The 23,587-nt window shown below is 49.7% G+C and overlaps 7 protein-coding genes across 9 annotated transcripts; 3 read left to right on the top strand and 4 right to left on the bottom strand.

Moving 5' to 3' along the window:
• Positions 1-516: 516 nt before the first annotated feature.
• On the bottom strand, positions 517-2,655 carry FOXG_00814 (succinate-semialdehyde dehydrogenase (NADP+)). The gene is made up of 4 exons (XM_018377400.1): positions 2,369-2,655; positions 2,228-2,318; positions 1,811-2,180; positions 517-1,765 (listed from the first exon to the last, which is right to left on the bottom strand). Exons 1-4 carry the CDS (start codon positions 2,474-2,476, stop codon positions 751-753), a joined length of 1,584 nt encoding a protein of 527 aa, XP_018233120.1. The 5' UTR covers positions 2,477-2,655; the 3' UTR covers positions 517-750.
• Positions 2,656-2,867: 212 nt separating this feature from the next.
• Positions 2,868-4,704, bottom strand: FOXG_00815 (uncharacterized protein). 2 transcript variants are annotated; one of them, XM_018377401.1, is made up of 3 exons: positions 3,718-4,704; positions 3,374-3,670; positions 2,868-3,320 (listed from the first exon to the last, which is right to left on the bottom strand). In XM_018377401.1, exons 1-3 carry the CDS (start codon positions 4,032-4,034, stop codon positions 3,071-3,073), a joined length of 864 nt encoding a protein of 287 aa, XP_018233121.1. In that variant the 5' UTR covers positions 4,035-4,704; the 3' UTR covers positions 2,868-3,070. The 2 variants fall into 2 exon arrangements, with proteins under 2 accessions (XP_018233121.1, XP_018233122.1); XM_018377402.1 differs by having other exon boundaries at positions 2,868-3,670.
• A 2,172-nt stretch (positions 4,705-6,876) lies between these two features.
• Positions 6,877-13,795, top strand: FOXG_00816 (uncharacterized protein). 2 transcript variants are annotated; one of them, XM_018377404.1, is made up of 3 exons: positions 7,168-11,702; positions 11,759-12,852; positions 12,906-13,631. In XM_018377404.1, the coding sequence occupies exons 1-2, from the start codon at positions 8,422-8,424 to the stop codon at positions 11,802-11,804; spliced, it is 3,327 nt and encodes a 1,108-aa protein (XP_018233124.1). In that variant the 5' UTR covers positions 7,168-8,421; the 3' UTR covers positions 11,805-12,852; positions 12,906-13,631. The 2 variants fall into 2 exon arrangements, with proteins under 2 accessions (XP_018233123.1, XP_018233124.1); XM_018377403.1 differs by having other exon boundaries at positions 6,877-12,852; positions 12,906-13,795.
• Positions 13,763-16,684, bottom strand: FOXG_00817 (uncharacterized protein). The gene is made up of 3 exons (XM_018377405.1): positions 15,920-16,684; positions 15,590-15,779; positions 13,763-15,511 (listed from the first exon to the last, which is right to left on the bottom strand). The coding sequence occupies exons 1-3, from the start codon at positions 16,210-16,212 to the stop codon at positions 14,273-14,275; spliced, it is 1,722 nt and encodes a 573-aa protein (XP_018233125.1). The 5' UTR covers positions 16,213-16,684; the 3' UTR covers positions 13,763-14,272.
• Positions 16,685-17,436: 752 nt separating this feature from the next.
• On the top strand, positions 17,437-19,336 carry FOXG_17956 (uncharacterized protein; the record flags this gene model as incomplete). The annotated part of the gene is made up of 1 exon (XM_018397979.1): positions 17,437-19,336. The coding sequence occupies exon 1, from the start codon at positions 18,971-18,973 to the stop codon at positions 19,334-19,336; it is 366 nt and encodes a 121-aa protein (XP_018233126.1). The 5' UTR covers positions 17,437-18,970.
• Positions 19,337-19,885: 549 nt separating this feature from the next.
• FOXG_17957 (uncharacterized protein) lies at positions 19,886-22,503 on the bottom strand. The gene is made up of 2 exons (XM_018397980.1): positions 22,446-22,503; positions 19,886-22,318 (listed from the first exon to the last, which is right to left on the bottom strand). Exon 2 carries the CDS (start codon positions 21,532-21,534, stop codon positions 21,142-21,144), a length of 393 nt encoding a protein of 130 aa, XP_018233127.1. The 5' UTR covers positions 21,535-22,318; positions 22,446-22,503; the 3' UTR covers positions 19,886-21,141.
• Positions 20,466-20,891, top strand: FOXG_17958 (uncharacterized protein; the record flags this gene model as incomplete). Its single annotated transcript, XM_018397981.1, has 1 exon — positions 20,466-20,891. One exon carries the CDS (start codon positions 20,466-20,468, stop codon positions 20,889-20,891), a length of 426 nt encoding a protein of 141 aa, XP_018233128.1.
• Positions 22,504-23,587: the final 1,084 nt, after the last annotated feature.

The raw sequence follows: 23,587 nt of genomic DNA on the forward strand, positions 1-23,587 counted from the left end.
CGCTGGAGCTCAAGACAATGTCCAGGAGTCACAATCAATTGTGCATGTAGGAAGCCCGGAAGCAGAGTAAGTGGTATTCTTACCGGTAATGGAGGCAAATATCAACCATCCCAGCATACCCAGTCTCTTTTCCGGGCTCAAGTCCATTTAAGGCTTGCAGGCTACAAGTAGCGCAATTATCCCGAAGTCGTCACTTGTTTAGTAGGTGCAATGTGCGGCTGATATGTTCACTTCTGGCCTGCGTTAGAACTGTCATTGACTTACGCTGCGCTGGCATATCCCGCGGGTGAAGGAGAGTAGAGCGAGGATAAGTCATAGGATGGAAATGGTGAATTGATGAAGGAGGTAGGCGGAGGTAAAATGCTGTTGGATACTTGACAGTAGCCACTGTCAGTAGGTAGTTGCTGGCTTGAGCGTTCCTTAGTATTGTAAGAAGTTGTAGTGGTTACCTCATTCTGTCGCTCTTAATGATGTAGATCACGGTTCGATTGTGTTGTTTCATCTTACATATTGTGAAAGCTGATTCAAACCCTTTTATAATAGTGTTCTCCTGCAAAGCTACTGAAGTGCTGACAGCAAAAGAAAGGCACCTATAAAGCTTATCTTCAATATATAGAAACCAAGTTGCAGGACAAACTACTCCATGGACTAGCATTCGGTGTGTGCAAATGCATTGTTCTGTCTGTAGGTGACAGCTTCATTCTTTATTACATACCATACTAAACTCATGCATTGGACATGCTCATCAGCTTATGACTGAAGGGGCTTGCCCATGCCTCCATATGTAATCATCTTTGTAATCTGATACTCTCCGATTCCATATAGGGAGCCCTCGCGACCGAACCCACTCTCCTTGACACCACCGAAAGGCGCAGCAGCGTCGGAAATGATACCAGTGTTGACTCCAACCATACCAACCTCAAGAGACTCAGCAATGCGGTGCACACGCTCAATATCCCGGGAGAAGAAATAGCCTGCCAGACCAACCTCGGTGTTGTTGGCCATCTTGACAACTTCTTCCTCTGTCTCGAAGGGGAAGAGACCGGCGACAGGTCCAAAGGTCTCTTGTGAGGCCATGTCCATCTCAGGGGTCATGTCACGAATGACAGTGGGTGCATAGAAGTTGGAGCCAAGGTCGTTGAGTCGCTTGCCTCCGATGGTGATCTTTCCACCCTTCTTCTCAGCATCCTTGACATGAGCCTCAACCTTCTCAATAGCTCGATCGTGGATCAGAGGTCCATGTGTAACGCCTTGGTCAAAACCGTTGCCTACACTGAAAGACTTGACCTTTTCGGTAAACTTGGACACGAACTCATCGTAGATTCCGCGCTGGACATAAATTCGGTTGGCGCAGACACAGGTCTGGCCTGAAGATCGGAACTTGGACGCGATAGCTCCAGCCACAGCAGCATCCACATCAGCGTCATCGAAGACGATGAAAGGGGCGTTGCCACCAAGCTCCATGGAGAGCTTCTTAAGAGTGCCGGAAGACTGCTTCATGAGAAGCTTGCCAACACCGGTGGATCCTGTGAAGGAGACCTTGCGGATAGTAGGGTCAGATGTGAGAAGCTCGCCGAGCTCGGGTGTGTTTTCGTGTGAGGTCACGACGTTAACGACACCCTTGGGGATGCCTGCGCGGTGAGCCAATTCGGCCAAGGCGAGTGAAGTAAATGGTGTTTCGGCAGGGGACTTTGCGACGACCGTGCAACCTGCTGCCAGGGCTGGTCCGATTTTTCGTGTGATCATGGCAGCAGGGAAGTTCCATCTAAAAATGTCAGTTATGAGTCTTGCAAGAGTGAAACTAACTTACGGTGTGATGAGGCCGCAGACTCCAACGGGCTCCTTGATGGTCCAAACACGGTTTCCAGGAACCGAGCTAGGAATTGTATCACCATATACTCGTGGTGCTTCCTCACTGAACCACTCGAGAAAGTTTGCAGCATATGTGGTCTCACCCTTGGCATCGGCGATGGGCTTTCCATTCTCCCAGGTAATAATCTTTGCGATATCCTCAGCGTTGGCGGCCATTTGATCATACCAAGCGCGCAATAGCTTTGAGCGCTCACGGCCGGTCTTGGCGCGGAATGAAGGGAACGCATCTGCAGCAGCGGCAATGGCTAATTGGGTATCTCTGGAGTTGAATTCGGGGCATGTTCCGATGAGTTTGCCAGTGGAAGGATCTAGACTGTGAGTATATAAGATTGATAAGTGAGAGGGTGAAGCTCACCATGGACTTCGAATGTCTTGCCGGAGCCGGCCTTGACCCATTCACCATTGACATAACAAACATCCTGCTTGAGAAGTGATGGGTCTTTGAGCTACACGAAATTAGTTCTATGGTCAATCATTTAGACTGTAAGATGTGTACCTTTGGGGGAGCGACATTGGAAGCTCTCCTTGTGATCATCAACGAGATAACTGGAGATTGACGCAGAGCTCCTCGCGATGGAGCGGCCAATCGTTGAAGAAGAGCCATCTTGATATCTCAACTCAGTCTCGACAAAAGCCCAATACACAATACAATCAATCAATTGAAGAGATGAAGGGCCAAGACGTGGAGTTTCACTGATGCCGATGACGGATCGAGGTTGGTGATGGCGGGGTGACGTCTTGTTAAGCAAGCTTGTGTGGGGTTGACTAAAGCTCCCGGAGCCGGTATCTCGACCACTATCGGCTCCGGCGGGACCGGCACAAGAGATATCGGCATGTTATTACCAAAGGCCGATTAATTAACCTCAAATAGTTCAATGGTGAGTCAGACCTTGCAGTTTCTTAACGTGCTTCAGCCTAGAAGCATATGCACCGGCAATTCTTATGGAGCTATTCAAGCTCTCCCCGTATTTCACCAATCGACCGGGCCGTGTTACGAAATAGGCAATTCTGCGCGACGGATAGCTCATGTAAATCTCAGTGAATTATCAGATTCATATATGAATAACAGTTAATGGAAGTTGAGCCTCGTTGGGCTATGTATGTTCCTTGGTATATCATCCTTAACTCCAAACACCCAATGCTCATTAATGATAGTGGTCCCCTCATGACATATCCTAAATTTCGTCCTAATACTTCTTCAACCATAGTATCTGTTTTGCTGAGATCGCAGTGGCAGTTGGCGATCCAGAGTGTGGAAAGCCTGTGTTCGAGGAGTATACGGCATCGCTCGAATACTGGGGGTCTTCATGTTGTGCATCTCCCAAACACCTCCCTTCGGCTCCGAAGTCGTAGATCCATCTTCATCGTCGTCGTCATCCGAAACATCGTTGATCTTATTGGGAAGCATGGCATAGATGCTGAATGCCAGATTGCAGAGATAGATCGCCCTAAATCAGTATTAGTAAAGTTAAGGCATATGCAAATACTATAGACCACTTACAGCATGTAAACACCAATTACAAGCGAGTATCGAGCAATCATGCAGCTCTTGTACTTTCCATATGGCTTGGCAATATCGCACCCAATACGGTAGTACCAAGCTGCAGGAGCAGGATATCGTGAATCAGTGTAGTCAGGTCCAATTGTTCCGTAGACGCAGACTGTGTAGAGAGCGACCATGCTGGTATTGATGAAAGTGGCGAAGATGGGGTACCAAACTCTCATGATAAAGGCAGTAAGCTTGCCGAGGAGGAAGAAGAGTGAGATGATCGAGATGGCGACATTGAAATTGGTGAAGCTGTTCATGTTAGTCAATCCCTTAGGCACAGTTAGAGGTACACTCACGTTCGTGTCCAGATGAGAGCAATCTTTGGTTGAGGCTGATAATTGGCATAAGCATAGAGAACTCTAGCCGGGTTCGAGTTGAGAGGAGGATCATGCTCCCAACCAATCTGCCACATATCGGTACGGTAGAGATTTGGTTGAGAGATGCCAAAGATGACCAGAGCAGGGACAATTCCAATCAGCTCAAGAGGCATTAACCACCATGTTCCCTTTCTCGATACGCGAGGCCATTTCCGGAATAAGACGCGGTAATTCTTGGCCTTGGCTGGTTTGTCTGTGTGCTCTTGCTGAGAGCGTTTGAAGGTTGGGAACTTCATGTTGGCGATTTAATCTGATCTGATCTGATCTGATTGCTTGGTGACGTTGGAGTTCAATGTTGCGCTGTGTCGGCTGCTGGTAGCAGCTATAAACTGTTCCACATGCGATATCGTACAGAGTCCTGATTGAGACCGCCAAATTCGTCTTTGCTGACCGGCAGCTCAATTCAATAAAGATGTAAGAAGCATTCCTGGGCGGCCAGGGCGGGGTGAGCAGCCGTTTAAGGGCCTTGGAGGTGGCCATCAGCTGAGAGGGGCCCCCATGTTGGACAGCTGTGAGAGGCTCTCGAGGTGAGAAAAGCCGCTGTGATGCTGCGTGAAGGACCTGTAGCCAGCCTGTGAGAGGGCGCCTGGAGTGATACTCTGATGCCAATCACTGCATCTCGAGGATGAGCATCAACGGCGTGGGCCAATCAGATCAGAGAAGTGAGGTGCTATCACCACTCGTCTCCTCTGTTAAGCGCCCGGGTGGAAATCATGAGATGCCCGATAGTGATGGAGTAGCCCGATTGGTTGAGTTGGAGGTTGGAGATGCAACCTCATGTGGCTGGCTGGCCAATCAGGGCACAAGAAAACGGTTGAAGATGTGCTCTTGAGTGAGAGTCGCAGGGATTGGGAACCGCCAATTCTTTGCCGTCAAGTGCTCGCAGATTCAATTCCTGTGATCTACCGCAAGAACGGAAAGAACGGGTGTTTTATGTTGGTTCTTGGCCAGATTCGTCCAGATTTAGCCGCCCGTTACCATCTGTCAGTCGAGTCTCTATGGAAATGGCCTCAGTTGTGGCATCTCCATATACCGATTATCCGAGATCGAGGCTGTTTAACATTCAAGGTGTAACATTCTGAGTTTGTATACTACGAAATGTGTCATTTGTGAACATTATCGGTCAGCTGGCGGCTAACAATAGCAACAGTGATGACATTATGCAACCCACAGATTACTCTGCAGCAGAGTCACGTCTTTTAACCGGATCATATCATGTCATGAACAGCTCGAGTCTAAAACCTTGGATCAAAATGAGGGCATTCCCAACTCGCGATGGTAATACCCAAAATAGGTAGTTCCGACTCTGGTCCGGGCTTTCAGACTGACCACACCATGTGCTATGCCCTGACTATCAACGACCTTTCACAGGAGCTAGGACATAAAGAGAAGACAGCATACTTGGTTATCAGGGTCCCAACTTAATTGTTAGTGAGAACAAGAGAACCACTGGCTTCCGCGTATTATCGGCCACTACTGAGAAACTCCCACAAGAATATCAACATATTGACTAAACCCCCTGACTGGTGTCGGCTATCAACACCAAGCCAGCCATAAAACCCGGAAAGAATGCACTTGAACCAGCCACATCGTCACTCGAGAGGAGACTCCGCCGTCACGGCAATAACGGGATGGCTTACACGGGAGGAAGCCGTCAGAAGTCATGGATTTTACTGAACAGTATCCACACCGCCTCGCTTTTGGAAATTCCATGCGACGAATCATGAGCATGGGGCAGCCGAGCTACCGGAGGATTATTCTTGATACCAACTCCAACTCGGCCGAATAGACCATCACCAGCGGAGGAGAGAGAAAGACGCAAAACCAACGTTACCTTGATCTTTGCCTCACGAAAATTTCAAGACCCCGAAACTCGGTCCGAGTATTCACGATTCAACACCAGAGGCTTAAAGATTGGGCGTTTTTTGGCGCCAAAATTCAAGGTCAACAAGGCAAGCCAAGACCAGGGGCAGACTTCGAGACCGTGTTCTCTGGAGACAGCCATTCTCACGAATAGACAGGGGGAGCTGAAGACATGCGGGGCCTTTGACTTTGAGCTCAAGGCGTGGGTAAAACAGACCGTTCTAGATCTCGCCGATCGTCATGGGCATTTCTTGATGTGGGAGGGTGAGTTCCACGCATCCGTTCCACAGGCCCAAACCATTTTATCCATTCTCCGAACAGATCGGGATTTTTTCCCTTCTTCTTTTTTTTCTTTTCTGCCTTTTCCTTCTTAGCTCCGGTCTAGTTGATGACTCGCTCCGTCGATACGTATTTCCTTTTACGTTTCCCCTTTGTTTAGAATCTGCATGTGTTGACATGATATTGCGGCAATAAGAAATACATGCCTCGGTAGTTTCGTGTCAAACACTCCTCCACCCTTGTCAGCCCAGTCCAGGTCAAGGACAAGTAAACCAATTGCATGTAACTCAGGGTCTTTGCTTTGAGTGAGAGTGAACTTGTGACAAGTCAGCCATTAAAAAAGTGCCCGGCTGGTAGGGTTGAACTGCTAAATAGGCCCAGCATCCATGGAATGTCTACGTATGGTCAGTGATCAAATAATGGTGCCAAGACGTTGCACCGATGGTTCCGCCGCCGTTAATGTTTGATACAGGGATCTTGGTCAATATTGATTGTGCATGTCCTTGTCGAGGCTCTCGGCTCTCGTCTCTCTCCCGTCTTTCAGTTCCGCCCCGATAAAAGAATCGGATGGTTCGATATACGATGATCGACAAGAGAGAAGGGAAAAGCCTGATGATGGATCACTAATTACATAGTGCTAGCAAAGACTTACCAAAGTCTAAAAGCTTGTTCGATTCCCGTGTCTTTTTCATGACTGGTCGAGATGGATTGAAGCGGGACGGACTAGGTCCGGTGGTCTGGGTTCGTCTGTAGCGGCCAGAAAAGAAGCCGGCCGCATATGTATGTGGTGGGACTGCTTACTATAGACGGCAGACGGCAGACGGCAGATGTGGTGAGGTTATCGGAGGAGATGATGATATTGGTACTCGGCTGGGAGTGGGAACTCAAGAGGTGAGCACCATGCATCTGTCTATCATGACTGATATTTCACTTCTTCCACAACAAGCAACTCCATCAGTGATCATGAGTTTGTGTCCGGGTGGTCAACTCACTTGTCTTATCCCCTGTCAGCTTCAAGGACCCAGACCTCGAAAGCAGGTAGGTCATTTGTTGCCAAGATGATGGGATATCCACCTACAAGCCGCCTCACACCAATTCCCCGTCCTAATCTCCATGAACGAATATGACCCCGGTAATAAACCCCGGTTCGCTTCCTGAATGGCTTGTCTTGGCTCTCTATGTATGAGTTGCTGTGCTTTATGCTGTGCTGTCCCGTACAGCATTACTGTTTTGTGATGGACTCAGATTCAAGCTGAAGCTGAAGCAGATCAATGGGATGAATTATTTTCTCCGTAAGCAGACGTTGATCCTTCCTTCCTCTAGATTAGACATGTCTATCTATCATGCCCCCTTTTGTCTATCATTTACTCGTTCGATGTGAATGTCACCACTAACTAGTCTTGTGCTCGTTCCTTTGGAAATGCTATTTCCCATTCTCCCATCCATTATTTCCATACCCATTCAGTCAGTTCGTGTGGCCTGGTCTGGTCTGAAAGCTCAAATGCGGAGCAGTGATCAGCCTCTTTCCATCCTTATCTTACTCTAACTGCCACTTTATTCGTTCATCTTGTTAATCTTCTTTCCCTTTCATCGACACTCTATTGTGACGCTGACTTCCCTTGTCCCCCTCTCGCTCGGCTGACAAACAACCGAACCGACGTCAAAATATCTCCACTGGAGCCTTTCTCACTGACAATTGCGGCTCTTCTACCTACTGTACCTAATAAGGTACGCTACGCTACCTCCATCTATTACGCTACATGCCAGGACCCGTTCGTTCAGTCAATTTTGACTCCGATTCCGCCACCCTAAACCCAGCCTAACTCAGAGTTTCCGTTCGAGTCAATATTCGGCCGAATGCTTTCGTCAGGTTGAATTGAATCGTATTATTCATTGGTTCCCTCTTTCCCTTTGACAAACTCGTTGGACCAACCATCACTCAAAATCGAGTCAAGCTTTTAGCACCTACTGCACTCCACCCACTGAAGGACCCCCGGACTACGGCCATAACACAGCACCGTACAGCCGACTTTTAGCTGCAAATCCCCCTGCAACTCATCCCTCTGATCCCATATCCCATCTCGATCCCCATCCCATTTCTTCCCCCCTCCCCTTCAACCTAACATCGCGGCGGCTGTATTCCTCAACATATACTTAGCAGCCCGAGCTTTTACTGCGCCGCGCATCAGGTACTATACCTCCTACTGACTGTTGCAGCTGGCCCGTACAGTTAAGGTACTGCATCAGAGTCTCCCCACTTCGTAGGGAACTTCCACCACTGTTTTCGCACGCATACGGTACCTTACCTTACTTTCACTCATACGCTACGCACACCCGACCTCGCAGACACGCCCCTCATCGCATCTTGAATCTCGATCTCTTGCTGGCCGCTGCGCAAGGCCCAAAGCCACTGGCCACTAGGTGCCAAGGACTCGCAGTCCCTCCGGGGCTTCGATTCCCTCCTCTTCTCCAGGCGCCTTCATGCAGCGGCTTCCTAGTTTCAACTCTCCCTCGTCTCCTTCTGCCTCTGCTTCTTCGAATTGTCCCGTCGCAGACTCAACCGATCAAGAGAAGGAGGGTCACAAAAAGCATCCACCACCAACCTCAACCTCTACTCTGGGTTCAGTACCCACATTTACGACTCCAAGCAACACCACTACCACCAGCACGACTGACGCTGAGCTTGATACCGACGTTTCAGTTCTCGCTGCTGCTGCTGCTAAAGCTGCCGGGGAAGCTTACAACAGGGTCACCATAACTGGCAGGAAAGCCTACGACTCTCGCCGCATATCAGAGGCACCAGCATGGAGGCACGAGCTTAGCATACCAAACTTGGCCTCAATCGCGCCCTTTTCTGACTTTGCGACCTCCTTCTCGCCAGCTTCGACTACCGGCGCTATTCGCCAGTCAAGTTTGTCCACCGCCGGTAGTCCACGAGGTCTTAGCGCGTCCACGCGAGGGCTTCCACAGACTCCCATTCCGGCGAAGCGTCCCTCCGCCCCGTTCAGAGGTGAACCCGTCATGCACCCATCACCTATCAAGAAAGCCCGCACTGGGGCATCACCACCTCGAAAGGTCGAACTTCCTAACCAAGCCGCGAATCTTGAACCCTCAGCAAGGGGGAAGCAGCAAGGGCCCCTCTCGCCTCTCTTCTTCTCACACACGCCAGCGAGGCACGTTCATCGTCCGGCCAGCTTTCCCGCAACCGATCCTGCTATTTCTATGCTTTCACGTATGCGAGAGGACCCGGCTGGCGGTGTCACGACCTTGAAGTTGCCTCGCGCAAGTGTGAGCTCCATCAGCCCAGGAAGATCAGAGAGCACTCCTGGTAGTTGGGGGTCTTCAATGGACGCTCCCGCTCATACAACGACTCCAGACAGTCGTAGTCTCCCTCCGGGGCTGCAGATGCTACAAGGTGTTGGTGTTATTGAGTTTCTGGAGCAGGACGAGAGGCCTACCTTTCTGATAGACCTGGACAATTCCGCGAATGCTAGCCGTGCCGGCTTACACATCCTCTACTACAACGCGTCTCTACGAGGAGCACATGAAGTGCTTCAATATTTGTCAGTGGACCAAGAAGATGCTAGTGCAGACACAGATTTTGGTCGCTTCAAATCATGGATTATGACACAATCCAAAGCTCGTGTGTCAGCTGATACTCACAAGTATGCTGGTATTACCTGGACATTATCAACATTACGTCGAAGGTTTCGCTTTGTTAGCGCCCAGACTTGTGTTGCTACTCCTCGCCCCAGTACTGCGTTGCCACTCATTGACGAGACAGCTGCTTCGGAAACGAGAAGTGCCGGACACTCGCCGCAGATGCCCGTTACTCCTGACGCCGAGCTCGTTGATGCGCCAGATTATTTCGGTGATGCTGAACCTATTGATGCTAATTTTGGTCGCGCAGATGTTGATGCGATCATGGAGGGAGGTGACACGAGACTACACCCTGACGAGTTTACAAACCAAGTCTTCCAATCGCAACCCGCAAGGTCAATTTTCGATTGGACAAGGATACCGGTGTCGGATGCACTTCCTCCTCATATAAAGTTTGCTCGTTCTGTAGATTGGGCGGCTACTCCTCTCGGGCCAATCGAAGATTGGCCTGCGGATCTCAGATCCATGTCCAACCTCATCATGGGCAGCCCACACCCCGCTGCCATGTACTGGGGTCCCCAGTGTGTGATCATCTACAACGAAGCTTATCTTGACCTTGCAGGCCAAAAACATCCCAAGTTGATGGGGTCTTGCTACATGGATGCCTGGCCTGAGATTTGGGATGAGATCAAGCCTGTGTTCAAGAGCGCACTAGAATCTGGACAGGCGACAATGAAGCACGAGAATCAGCTCTTCATTAATCGGCACGGCTTCTTGGAGGAAGCTTTCTTTTCGTGGTCTATTGTTCCCTTGGTGGGTGGTGAAGGCGAAGTGGTCGGACTATACAACCCAGCTTTCGAGAATACCCGCAGACGAGTCAACGAGAGACGAATGCTGATGCTTCGCGAGATTGGCGAGAGGACGGCTGCAGCTACCACTGTCGCAGGTTTCTGGCCCCAGGTGCAAAAGGGACTGGAGTTCAACGAACACGATGTGCCCTTTGCCCTGATCTACTCGGCCAGAGACGACACCGAGAGCGAGGTTTCATCATTACATTCTGGCAGCTTGATACACTCACCCCAATTGGTTCTTGAGGGGAGCCTTGGAGCACCAGAGAATCATCAAGCCGCACTTTCACACCTTGACATGCGGCAGTCTGAGGATGGCTTCGCGCCTTACATGCGCCAATCAATGGCTGCAGGCGGTGTTCCAATTGTCCTCTCTGAAGAGAATGGTAACCTTCCTACGCATCTTATTGATGGTCTTCACTGGAGGGGCTTTGGCGATCCCTCAAAGACGCTCGTTGTTTTCCCCGTTATCCCGACCACTACAGGAGAATCCGTGATTGGATTCATCGTGATGGGTGTCAACCCTCGCCGACCCTATGACGACGATTACAAGCTGTTCATTCATCTGTTGTCCCGGCAGCTAGCTACCTCGATGGCTTCAGTGGTTTTGTTCGAGGAGGAAATCAAGCGTGGTCAAAGGGCTGCCCGCCTCGCTGCACTGGACCGTCAAGAACTCTCGATGCAACTTTACCTCCGTACACAAGAAGCCGTGGAAAGCGAGTACAGATTTACTCGAATGGCTGAGTTCGCTCCTGTCGGCATGTTCATCGCCAACTTCGCGGGCAAGATCAACTATTGCAACGATATGTGGTGGCAGATCTCGAGGCATTCCCGGTCCGAAGATTCTGTCGATACTTGGATGGATAGTGTCAGAGACGAGGATAGACCAGCATTGGAAGATGCGTGGGACAAACTCCTCAGAGAGAAAGTCACGATTTCGGTGGAATTCCGGTTCAAGTGTTCTCAACAGAGCGATGGAAACACGATTGATACCTGGGTTCTGATGAGCGCTTATCCCGAACGGAACCAAGAGGGCAATCTTAAGTTGATATTTGGCTGTATCACCGACATCTCTTCTCAGAAATGGGCCGAGAAAGTGCAGAATGAGCGACGTGAAGAGGCGGTCGAGATGAAACGACAACAAGAGAACTTCATTGATATCACCAGCCACGAAATGCGGAATCCTCTATCAGCGATTCTACAATGTGCTGATCAGATCGCAAATAACATCACCATCTTCGATTCGCATTCTGTCAAGGCAGATGTTGAGAACCTACTGGACGGATGCCTGGATGCTGCAAACACAATCAATCTGTGTGCCAGTCATCAAAAGCGTATTGTGGATGATATTCTGACGTTGTCCAAACTAGACTCGAACCTCTTAGCCGTTACACCCATCGACGAACAGCCCGTTAGAGTTGTGCAGCGTGCCCTCAAGATGTTCGAATCAGAACTGGTTGCCCACGATATCGAGTTTGACTTCAACGTGGATGAGAGCTTCGAGCAGTATGGCATCAAATGGGTGAAGCTTGATCCTTCCAGACTGCGACAAGTCTTGATAAATTTGATGACAAATGCTATCAAGTTCACCCAAGGTCGTGAGAAACGAGCCATTACTGTCAGCCTCAGCGCTTCAAAGCACGTGTCTGAAGTCACTAGGAAAGGCATCTCATATTTTGATAGAGTCGACCATCAACGTACTGCGGTCATGGATATCAACAACACTGATGAGTGGGGTCATGGTGAGGAGATCAACATTCACTGCACAGTTGAGGATACTGGTCCCGGCTTAATCGAGGAGGAGATGAAGCTTCTCTTCCAGCGATTTCAACAGGCAACTCCACGAACACACGTTCAGTACGGCGGCTCGGGATTGGGTCTCTTTATTTCTCGTATCTTGACAGAAATGCAGGGTGGACAGATTGGTGTTACGTCCCGCCGTGACATTGGTAGCAGCTTCAGCTTCTATGTCAAGTGCCGACGCTCTTTGACTCCTCCTCAGGATTACGAACAGATTACACCGTTCAAGATCGCTCGAAAGTCTCATGCCCCAGCCATTCCGCAGAAGCCTGAACTCAATCGCCAACCATCTCGAACGACGACGACAACCGAAGACACAACCCAACTGTTTGATGTTTTGATTGTGGAGGACAACATTGTCAATCAAAAGGTTCTTCAACGACAGCTACGAAACTGTGGCAACAACACGTTTGTTGCAAACCACGGCAAGGAAGCTCTGCAGACTCTCGAGCGTTCAAGATTCTGGGCTGGAAAAGAGACCGAAGGTGTTGACATCTCTGTCATCCTGATGGATTTGGAGATGCCTGTCATGGATGGAATGACCTGTGCTCGAAAGATTCGAGAGCTGGAACGAGAGGGAACCATTGTGCAACATATCCCCATCATTGCAGTTACGGCATATGCACGACCGGAGCAAATCGAGAGCGCCAAGGCCGCAGGAATTGTGAGTTGATTGTGCCAGATTTTGTTAACTTATCCACTAATAATTTATTCTAGGACGATGTCATCTCCAAGCCATTCCGAATTCCTGAGCTATTGCCCAAGATCGAAGAGTTGGTCGGCAAATACAAGAATCTTTCGGTGTCTGCTTGATGCTGTATAGGTTCTGTTGAGCCAGCTCATGCTTAATCCTGCATAGATGCTGCGCCAGCTTATACACCTGATGCTCTGTCAGAAGAACTATGCAGTTTCTCCACGGTTTACGAATATAACGAAGTCACTCGACCTGGATGGTTAGACATACGCTCACCCTCACTTTCGACATAATTACTTCACCAACCTATTACAACCTACTATTCTCTATTTGGCTCCATGTAGCATTTGGTGTTATGACTTTTGGCGTTTTGGAAAGAGACAAGGCTGGTTTGCGGGATGGCGAGCCTGCAAGATCATTGAAATGTAGAACATGGAAGCGACTCTTTTGGATTTTATGTGTGAATCTCTTTTACAGAGCATATGGAGCAAAAATATCAGTGAGGATGGGACACGATGAGCATTAACAAACACGATAGAGGATACACGACGTGCTGGCGTTGTTGGCGTTGTTGGACTGATGGACGTCGTTTTGTGGATGGATATCTCTGGACAAAGATATGGGTTGTGTTGGTTATACCTGCCCTACATGATCATGGTTGATCATGATTGTTATCTGCATATATCTAGATAAGACCGTTTATTCGGTGGATGTCAGCTCGACTTGTTTTATGATATGGTAATCTCTGTGAACATGATGAAGCATAAAGCTACATATGGCGTGGGAGGTTATCCCGAACCTAATCGTCGTCTCCGCGAAGGATGAGGACTAGCAAGTGTAATACTAATACTCGAAGGCAACTCAATTGATATAGATAACGCCAGATGGTATGAATGAAGACCATGATCAACCATATCTGTTTCTGATGTTCTAAAATGCCATGTTGGAACTTTCAAGGCTCAAGTGGTAAAGACAAAAAAATCACTTCATTGGTACAGACATAATCAACACGCAGCAGTTGTATTATTAGGTATTAATTATCTCCATCCCGGGTATCAGACAAGAAAAACAAGAAGCAACGACGCGGGCAACTCGACTCATCAAAGTCGAAAGCCCATTCAACATTTTTTTTGGTTTTCGGACATCCATCAGATATCCCTTTTCTTCAACATCCTCCTCTCCTCCATCATCTTCAGTAACTTAGCTATGGAAATTGGTATCAGTGAAGCAGTCTCGACAGGGTATCTCGGTATCTTGTGAAGAAATGCAGATGCAGTTCCATCCTTCCATTCCCAAACCCTCTCAATGCGCGTGTTGTATGGTGGTGTTGGGGTTTTTGTTTCATTGTGAATTCAGTCGTAAATTTCGAGGCTCAGCGCCGGACCACCCTCTAGGCGGCGGCAGTGACAACGGGAGCGGGAGCAGCGTCCTTGGGCTTGTCCTCAGCCTCGGGCTCAGCGGGCTTAGCAGGCTCCTCAATCTTGGGGGCCTCCTCGGTCTTGAGCTCCTCGGTCTTGGCCTCGGTGGGCTCCTCCTGGACGGTCTCCTCCTTGTTCTCCTCGGCGCGCTTCTCAGCAGGCTTGGGGGACTTGCCGCGGATGGTGTTGCGGAGCTTTGAGAAAGGAGACTCCTTCTTCTCTCCCTCAGCAGGGGCAGGAGACTTGTCACGCTTGCCGAAAGCGAAAGGCAGAGAAGACTTGCGCTTCTCCTTGAGGTCCTTCTTGACCTCAGGGGCAGGAGAGGTGGCGGTAGCAGTCTCGGTGGTCTCGGTGGGGACGGTAGCGGGGTTGGAGACGTCAACGGCGAGGGGAGTGGTGGCCTCAACAGGGGGGATCACAGGAGCAGTGGTCTCAGCCTCGGCCTCCTTGGTAGCCTCAGGCTCAGTGGGCTTGAGCTCAGGGGTCTTCTTCTCCTTCTTGGAGAAGACGTTACCGAAGAAGCTGTTGCGCTTGGTAGCGGTAGGCTTCTCCTTGGGGCTCTCGGCAGGCTTGTCCTCAGCAACAGCGGGGACGGCCTCAGGGGCAGTCTCCTCAGCGGGCTTAGCGGGCTCCTCAACGGCAGCGGGAGCAACCTCCTCGACAGGCTTGACAGGCTCCTCGATCTTGGGGGTCTCCTCAAGAGCAGGGGTCTCGACAGCGACCTCGTCGGCGGGCTTGGCCTCAGCCTCCTTCTTCACTTCCTCCTTCTTGGACTCCTCCTTCTTGCCGAAGCCGAAGAAAGATGTTCGCTTGCGGCTAGCAGATCGGCGCTTGGGCTCCTCGGACTTGACATCCTTCTTGCGCTCGTCCTTGGTCTCCTCCTCCTTGGGGGTCTCCTCGGTGACGGGAGCAGCCTCCTCGGTAGCAGGGACAGCAACGGCAGCCTCGGCGGGAGTCTCCTCCTTAGCGGCCTCAGAAGCCTTCTCCTCCTTCTTGACAGGAGTAGGCTTGAAGCTCTCGAGGGTGGCCTTGTAGGTCTCAGACTCAGTAACGGTGGTGGCAAGCTCCTTGGCCTCAGCGATCTTGAGCTTCAGCTGAGCAACCCAGTTGTCGCGCTCAGCAGCGCTGGAAGCCTTGAAAGTGTGCTTGTTGCCCTTGGAAGTGAGGTGGAACTTGTGAGAGCCGTCGATCTCGGGCTCGGTGGCATCAGCCTGCGGAAATTGGCGGTTAGCTTACTGTGACATGTCGGCAGTTGACGCTGCATGAGATTTTGTGGGTCCAGAACTTACCAGGCTGATGACGCTAGATGGGTTCTTCTTGTCACCAACGAAGAGAAGACCCTTGCCAGTCTCGGAAGCCCAAGCAATGTTAGAGTGAGCAGTCTCGGCGGACTTCTCGCTCTTGAGGTAGTGGGAGAGAGCTTTGGGCTCGACAGCCTCGGTGCCGAAGAAAAAGAACTCCTTGCTGGGGATAAGGTTCCTAAAGGGGTGTGGCGTTAGTGCCCTGTTCTTGATGGTTCGAGTCCTGTTGCGTTTACAGGAGCAAGCTCCCTTCCACCAACAAGATGTAGAAAGCTTGCCGGCAGCAAGGCTGGGACTCGCACATGCGATTCTACTTACTTGGGGAAGCTCAGGCCTTGAGCCTTGTGGTTCAAGTGACCCTCCTCCACGGGCTTAATCTCCTCCTCCTCCTTCTTCTCCTCAGCCTTAGCAGCCTCCTCGGCAGGCTTGGTCTCCTCAGCGGGCTTCTCCTCTGTAGCGGGAGCGGTCTCGGCGGCGACAACGGGTGTCTCTTCGACTGGCTTTGTCTCGGCGGTAGCCTCAACAGCCGGGGCAGAGATGCCAGCGGTAGGGGCAGCGATCTCAGGCTTGGTCTCCTGAGGGACCTCGATGTTCTTCTGTTCCTCGGCCATTTTGAAAGATTTTGGGGGGTATCAAATGAGATTGGGTATCACAAACAAAGACGTTGGTATAAAAAAGGAAAGAAAAAAGGAAGTTAATCCAGAAACAGGCGTTGGATTTCAGATGGAGCTGAAGAGCAGGTAGAGGGGAAAGACGAAGGAGGGAAGAGAGATTCGCAGAAGACGGGGAGGCTTGGGGTACTTATTTGTTGGTGTCTTGCTGTGGAAAAAGGGATTAGAAGAGAGGTATCCTATCCCATGGATGCCCAGGTTGGAAGGGTACGGTACATTCAGACAGGGTCACACACAGTGAACAGGCCTAAAACTGAGGACGTGGGTCCGGGCGGGGCGTGTGCAGAAGTGGGCGGGAATTAGGGGAGTGAAGAGATTAAAGACCGGCCAGGGCAGGGTTAGTAGGGAAGGGAACCTAAAGGAGAGAGAGGGAGGAGTCATCAGTGTGAGTGAGTGATGGGCACCTCATATCAGCAATCAACTTTTCAGTTGATCAGTGGCTATACCGCACAGTTTGTAGATGTGTTGGTGCCGCACGAGGAATCACTGGATCGTATCTGAAGTGACAGTACCTGTACTGTTCAAGATCTGATTTGCAGTCATTCAAGTCCGATTATTCTATTCAAGCCACACAATCTCCTATTCTCTCACGATAAACCGTAATCTCTTAACGTCTCCGGAGGAGCACCTCATCAGTAAACGATCCGCTTATTAGTCTATTCATTGGCTACTCTCGCGTCAATACACCGGCAATTACATGGCACATCACAGCTTCTAACACCCACTGATGGTTGAGCAACAGATCGCATCTATCTATCCGTTTGATAAGGATTTACGATTACATCCACCACAGCTCATGCAATCTGCAACATGATACATCACTCATCTGGTTCCCCAGCAACTAATATCTCCTGAAAATTGCCTGTCTCTCGTTAACCAATTCTATGCTTCTTCTCAACAATCTCATTTTTCTCTCCTTGTTGTTGCTGGGTGATGCCCTGGTCTGTGCTGCATTAAACAAGTGGAACTAATATTGCAGATGCCCCATCGACCTGCCGGCTACCAGTGGATTGACTCTAGCGAATGACGCTAACCGCGGACAAAATTGCAGTAGCATATTCAGGGCCCACGTACTCGATACGTACCTTCTCATTCTCAGACGGTACACTCGTTCCTTACCTTACCTAACCTTACCTAACCTTAGGACTTAGGTTCCGTCTGAACTGGGCGCACGCTCATCAAGGCGGGCAGGTTAAAGTAAATAGCACTTTCCTTGCCAACCTTCAGCACATGGAGCAAAGGAAGCAAGGGAAGGCGCTCACCGTATCCTCCGTTTCGGCCGTATCCAATAATTCTACTCCTGTTGCTCATCATCTCTTTAATATTCTTGATATAAGCTTCATTTCGCACCACCAAGCTATTACTCATTCTACATGCCTCTGATACTTGACTGGCAATTCCGGGCGTCTTCCGAGTAATTCCCAGTACTCCGTTCCGGATTGTATCATGATATCAGTTATCCTTGAGATAGAGACAGAATACACTCCACTCATCGTCACGCCTTGATTCATTGCCGGTGTATGCAAAAATACCCGTGCAAGTCTCAGCGCTATTCTTTACCAGGTGTATCCATCGGCTCCATCTTGGGCATGGAAATCATCCCTCGATTCAAACTACCCATCGAATACGGTGTTGACTGCCCTGGAACTCTACCTGTCCGTCAACCACTATATAGAAAACCATGCCAAGGCGTCCTCACCCCATCTCCGGCCCTGACTCAATCGTGCGGGTCTTGGTCCTAGAGAAATGGAAGACAAATTTCGCTGTTGATTGCCCACTGATTTTCTCTTCTAGCTCGGTTTCTGAGCAATAGCACGAACAGGGTCTCGAGACGGTGCTCAATATCGATCTCCAAACAGCCTTTTCCCCCAATCGTCTGTATCATCCATCTCCACTCTACCGAGCAATTTGCTCTAGCACTTGGGCTCCTTGTGCATCCCTAGGATCACGAAATGGACTAAAAGCCATGTGCACATCAATTTACAACTATGACTTTCTTTTGACTCAGTGGCTCATTGTATTGTTTAGGTGGCTGTTGTTCCCAGCCGCGGCGTCCAGCGATCAATCGTGCGTACGGATATTATTCCTAATAATAAAAAACAATTTGCCCAGCTCCTAGGATCTTCCACGAAAATCCAATCAACATCCAATGTCCTGCCGCCTCCTGTCTCCGGCCTTGTTAAAAGCCCCTTGACAACAGGACTGGCTTCTTTCCGAACTATCCACCAAGTCCTTGTCCCTGGATTTCTCGCTTGAGCCCAGTGCCGACGAGTGCGCCGTGCCCAGGCGGCCAAGATCAACGCAGTTGACATGGTCTTGGGTGGATCATTATAGAACAGAACCCGAGATGATGTTGTTATGCCAGAACCAGAGCGTTTCGACAAGTGGCAGTCTCGACATTTTTCAGCCAGTCGTCAGTGCTCTCCTCAGCGCAGAGGTCGTCTGCTGGACTGCATGACCCTGTCATTGGCTTCTTGGCTCTGTTGTGTCTCCTGCACCACTTTGGCACTCAGATGAATCACGGCGCTACCCGTAGCTGCCATGAGGCTCTATTGTCTCATGTTTACTGCAATGGATCTTGTGACGTTGGCTTGGATTTGAGCATCGTCTCAGGTCAAGAATTACGTTTTGTTCGATTTTTCGACACACTGTTGCTGCCCTTCTCATAGCCCGCAGCGTATCCCTGTTCCGCCTTGGGATGCACCAAGCACCCAAGTGTCAGGTCATGTCATATCAGGTCACGCTTCAGCTACCCGCAGCAGCGTCATCCTCTGGCAAACGCTTCTATCCAGTAACCTTATGTATCAACCCTCCAACATGTCGTGGCTACGAGAGCCGGCCATCACAGAAACTCTACCGAGCACACCATCACAGCACACAGCAGGTTTATGTCTGGGATCTGGTGATTCCTTGCTCATCGATTTCTTCAACGTTACCTACCTTACCTAAGACCCAAAGTTCAAGGAGAGACTGGTCTGATCTGGTTTCAAGCCTAAACATGGCCTTACGGCGGCTGGGCGCTAGCGAAAACGTCGTATTAAACAGTATCCGCATTGTGCCCTAACTCAAGATACTCTGGCGAATCAATCAATACGGTCTACTGAGGCAAGGGACAGGACCCCATAAAAGATACATTGCCATGCACGAAAGGTACCTCGCTGGACTTGTGAACCAAGCGCATACTTTCTGATTCCCAAGATAGTATCGGTACCTTACTTTGACCGCTAGACCCGTAATTCCTGGCCTCCACAACCCTTATTCGCCTGTTGTTAAGCTCACTCACTCTCAAGAATCACGATGAATGAGGAGAATGTTACCCTGTAGATTGACCAACAGTTGAGCAAATGCGATCAAGAACGGAGGTTGAACCCAGGGGATACACCCACCAAATGTTCAACGTGTATCAAGTCGAGCTATACATGCACCTGGAGGCTGTTTCATTCCACACACAGCCATTTCCATTTGTCCAACACGAACATTAGAGGTTGTCTACCCATTCACAGTAGAGGCACAACAATGTCACGGTTCCGCGATGCCACACTCAGGCCTTTCATCAGCCACTCAGGATTCGATTCCATAATCGAGGGCAGACCAGACTACTGATCAACCCCAGCCGTGGCTCGCACGATCGCGCTCTCTCCCTCACCGTGCGTTCAGGTGACTCCCAGTTCAGCTACCGCCTTGACCAACTCGAGCACAGTTTTGTGACAAGTTGGGGATAGTAGATCAGCCAGAGCCGCGATCACCAAGCCAGTTTGGGCCGTTTACCGCCCCGAAGCCTCCTATACCAGTGGACCAGCTATTTGGACTACAATACGGATGTTCATTCCTTCATTCCCTTGACTCAAGCATTCCGAGACTACTGCTACTACTGAAAGTTAGAGACTTGGTTGGCAAGACACATACTATCCATCGAGGCGGATCAAAGCCGAGACAATAACAACTCTGCAGAGGATACATGACCAGCGGCACGAGCGGTACAACCAATTCTCTGGATGTGCCAGAAGATTGTGTTCCAATCATATACAACGTCTGCTAACCCAAACCGGCTGACGGTGGCTTTGTTAGACAGGAGCCACGAGAATGCCATCAAATTGAAGTTCATGTGCTTCAAGAGCCTCGAACTCTGGTTCCGTTCCGGGCCCCTTCTTTTCGTCTGAGCTGGCTCCCAAGGCGTTATAATTTTGACTGATATGATCTTCCCCGATCCCTCTCACCGTGTCGACTTGGCTCTGATCTACAACCACGTCCTTTCGGAGATTCGTACACCAATAACCTCACAAGAGAGCAGGATGCTTCTGGTGCACACCCGTGATCACCATACATACATGGTCCGTGGCCGGTTGACAATGCAATCTAGGTCCACATGCCCATCAGCGCAACCACATTCAACCACAGCTCTCCACATGCAGGATTTCGGGTTGTGGGACCAACCCTGCAGCCTCTTTGGCGTCTGGCAAGTATTGCGACGTGAAGGTTACGGAAGGATTTTTGTTGAACTCGATCGCCAACGTCCAAGACGGTTTATTTCTTCAACAGCAGTGTTGCATTGCCCCTTGGAACCCCGGAATAGAGCCCGAAACAGCAGAGCGTTCGTTTCGGTCCAATGCCCATTGTGATGAAATTTTATCCAGGGCACACCGACATTCGATGTTGAGATTTCTCGGTTTTCATCCCTGATGAGCGAGGCTGATCCCTTCTTCACTAGACCTGAGTCCGCTGAAGGGGCCCTGTTCTATTCATATCGCGGCTTAAAATTTCGTCGCCTCTTCCAACACTGCGACTGGGCTTACTCATTTCACGATTGATCAGTGGTCATTCACATTCGCCTTGTTGTTTACAGCGTGGCTAGCCTCTCCTATTTGAAGATCATGACTCATTCGCTATGAGGGAATGGTTATCATTTTCCATCGCTGCACCATTATCAACAAAAGAACACTCGACCTCGGTCCTACGTGATTTAGAAAGACTGCTCGCATATTTTCGCATTTTGTCAAATAATAAGCTAGCAAGGCAGTTCCACAAGATGATCTTATTTGAGATTTTATGCGACCGTGCAATTTCACTTATCCTAGCGGCCCTTTGTTGTATGGCGATCCACCTTTTACTCTGTGGTTGTCGTGATTCGACTCGTGATTCTTCATGTGAGTGGGCTCTTGTAGAACCCGTTTTGACGTTTTGGAGGTCGATCTGATCAACCTCAAACGGCCGTTTCCCGCTATGAACGATCATGTGTTGTTCACAAGCCTTTGTTCCATGCATTGGCCACAGCGGTGCCCGTCCTATGTCTTGAACGGCGCCACCGTTTCGAGTCAGATGATTTGGCGTCTTTTGGGTTCATTCCTCCTCATCTTGACATGATCATCCCACCCGCATACTGGCGATCCCCGAGATACCAATATCCTTGGTATGTCTCTGATAATAGTATCAATCTCAAAGACGGTGCATATCTCCTATGAAGGCTTCAATTCTGAACCGCAGTTTTCTATATTAGGCTTTATCTTGTAGAAGCATGAGAATTCGGAAGCAGAATGCCTTCGAGTCAGTCCCATCGAAGACATTGTAACCTCTACCATGGTAGCTATCACCAGTTTCTGTACCTCGTTGTAAGGGCGTCCAAGACAGATGGAACCGAAGTTCCCGTTTGCATGATCTCGTGCGCATGCGTGCCATGATCTTATACACAGCCAACCTTGTTTAACCGCCCGTTCCGTCGTGCCCTGGAATTGGTCGAGTCAACCGTACATCAAGTACATGATAGCATGAGTGAATGCGTGGTATTCCATGCCGGCTGTCACGCTTTTGTCGTCCTAGGACAATGACGACTCATCTCGAAGACTCGAGCTTATCCTCGTCGAGAAACGAAACGAAACGTTGATGCAAGCCCCGCACCCTTGCAGATTGAGCCACGCCCATGTGCCATGCTTTCATGCCCACCACCACTTCTCTGATGGCACCCAAAACTCCCGGAACGGCTTGTTTCTCATGTCTGCTTGGCTGGTGGTGTGTTGGACCCTTGTCCTGATCTTGGGCGTAAGCTAAAATACTTGGTCCAGGTTAGCCTGTTCATTGCTTGTCCTTGGCCCTATCAAGGCTATCATGCACCGCACAGTCTGTGCCCGGCATGTGAGTGTGTACGTGATAAGGCAGAGATATTGTGAACCCAGGCCTACCATGCCTGATTCGATGAGAGATTCCATGCCTAGCGGGGACTTCTGCATCTCGAATTTTTTTTCTTGTCGGCTGGGTTTTCTGATCTTGGATCAGACGAGCGATCTTCGTATTATTTCCCTCTTTCAACATGGCACACTCCGTGATCTGTCAGCCCGTTTGTCCATATCTTGTTTAACATAACTCTCGTGGGGTATACTGAGACGGCGGTGAGATCAAGGCGCCACAGTTTGTTGTACCTTGAAGTTAACATTGGGCATAGAAGGTGATGCATAGTATACGTAAGTGACACAGGAACGGTGTCATTGCGTCAGGATCAGATCTGGTAGCCATCATGCAAACTCTATACAAGGGTGTCTCAACTTACAAGATATCCGAGCGTCTTTAGGTCAGTTCTTTGGGTTGTTAAGGCTGTTGAACCGCCACTGAGGATCTTGGAGTTGATTGGAGCCTTCTTAGAGGACTCCGCATTAGTTCGGCCGTGTGTCAATGGATCTTTGATCGAACATTTCGATCTGCTTCGATGAAGGACTCCCCCCATGAGACTGTTGTTCGGTATACCGCAACAATGTCTGTTCCAGCATGTGTCTGTCCCTGATTCGACAAGTCCTCAGTGAATTAGGTACATGTTTCGATTAGTGTCGATTTTTGACCAAAATGTATTGCGCAGTCGTCTGAACACTGGCTGTCTATTGAAGAATGTTTCGTTTCACAGGTGTCCATCATCGTTTCTTCCGAGTAGTCTGGGTCGAGTAGCTTTATTTCGGGATATCGAAAGCTAGGTGTCTAAGTCAGGGGGCTCTTGAACGGCAGAAGATAGGTGATTGGTTCGAAAAAGTGTCATAAAAATTACAAGGGTATTATTTCGATGTATTAAAATTGTATTCAAGCTTGCCGGCATTGCAAGTATTAGCTTTCGTGAATGTCTGGGCAGTACAATGACTGTAACTTAACTTTGAACCCTTCTAAATCTGCTCAACTATATGTAACTGGACATTGCAACATGTAATATTGTTGTAGGGTTGCTCGGTAGATGGCACTATTGGTGTCTTCGGCTGGCTCGTCCTTGGAAGTTCCTCAACGGTTCAGGGGTCTCTCGGACATGTCTCCTTCTAATGACCCTGGAGATCTGTCACAACTAGAA

Source organism: Fusarium oxysporum, chromosome 1, assembly GCF_000149955.1.
Source record: "Fusarium oxysporum f. sp. lycopersici 4287 chromosome 1, whole genome shotgun sequence".
Lineage (NCBI taxonomy): Eukaryota > Fungi > Ascomycota > Sordariomycetes > Hypocreales > Nectriaceae > Fusarium > Fusarium oxysporum.

Bases quoted from the DNA above. Each gene is read 5' to 3' on its own strand.
- FOXG_00815 (XM_018377401.1), bottom strand. From the start codon at position 4,034: ATGAAGTTCCCAACCTTCAAACGCTCTCAGCAAGAGCACACAGACAAA. The intron at 3,671-3,717 runs GTGAGTGTACCT...TAACATGAACAG, and splicing joins GCTCTCATCTGGACACGAAC to CTTCACCAATTTCAATGTCG. The intron at 3,321-3,373 runs GTAAGTGGTCTA...ATACTGATTTAG, and splicing joins GTAATTGGTGTTTACATGCT to GGCGATCTATCTCTGCAATC.
- FOXG_00816 (XM_018377403.1), top strand. From the start codon at position 8,422: ATGCAGCGGCTTCCTAGTTTCAACTCTCCCTCGTCTCCTTCTGCCTCT. The intron at 12,853-12,905 runs GTGAGTTGATTG...AATTTATTCTAG, and splicing joins GCGCCAAGGCCGCAGGAATT to GACGATGTCATCTCCAAGCC.
- FOXG_00817 (XM_018377405.1), bottom strand. From the start codon at position 16,212: ATGGCCGAGGAACAGAAGAACATCGAGGTCCCTCAGGAGACCAAGCCT. The intron at 15,780-15,919 runs GTAAGTAGAATC...ACACCCCTTTAG, and splicing joins CAAGGCCTGAGCTTCCCCAA to GAACCTTATCCCCAGCAAGG. The intron at 15,512-15,589 runs GTAAGTTCTGGA...CAATTTCCGCAG, and splicing joins CATCTAGCGTCATCAGCCTG to GCTGATGCCACCGAGCCCGA.
- FOXG_17957 (XM_018397980.1), bottom strand. From the start codon at position 21,534: ATGCATGGAACAAAGGCTTGTGAACAACACATGATCGTTCATAGCGGG.
- FOXG_00814 (XM_018377400.1), bottom strand. From the start codon at position 2,476: ATGGCTCTTCTTCAACGATTGGCCGCTCCATCGCGAGGAGCTCTGCGT. The intron at 2,181-2,227 runs GTGAGCTTCACC...CTCACAGTCTAG, and splicing joins CAAGACATTCGAAGTCCATG to ATCCTTCCACTGGCAAACTC. The intron at 1,766-1,810 runs GTAAGTTAGTTT...TGACATTTTTAG, and splicing joins GTCTGCGGCCTCATCACACC to ATGGAACTTCCCTGCTGCCA.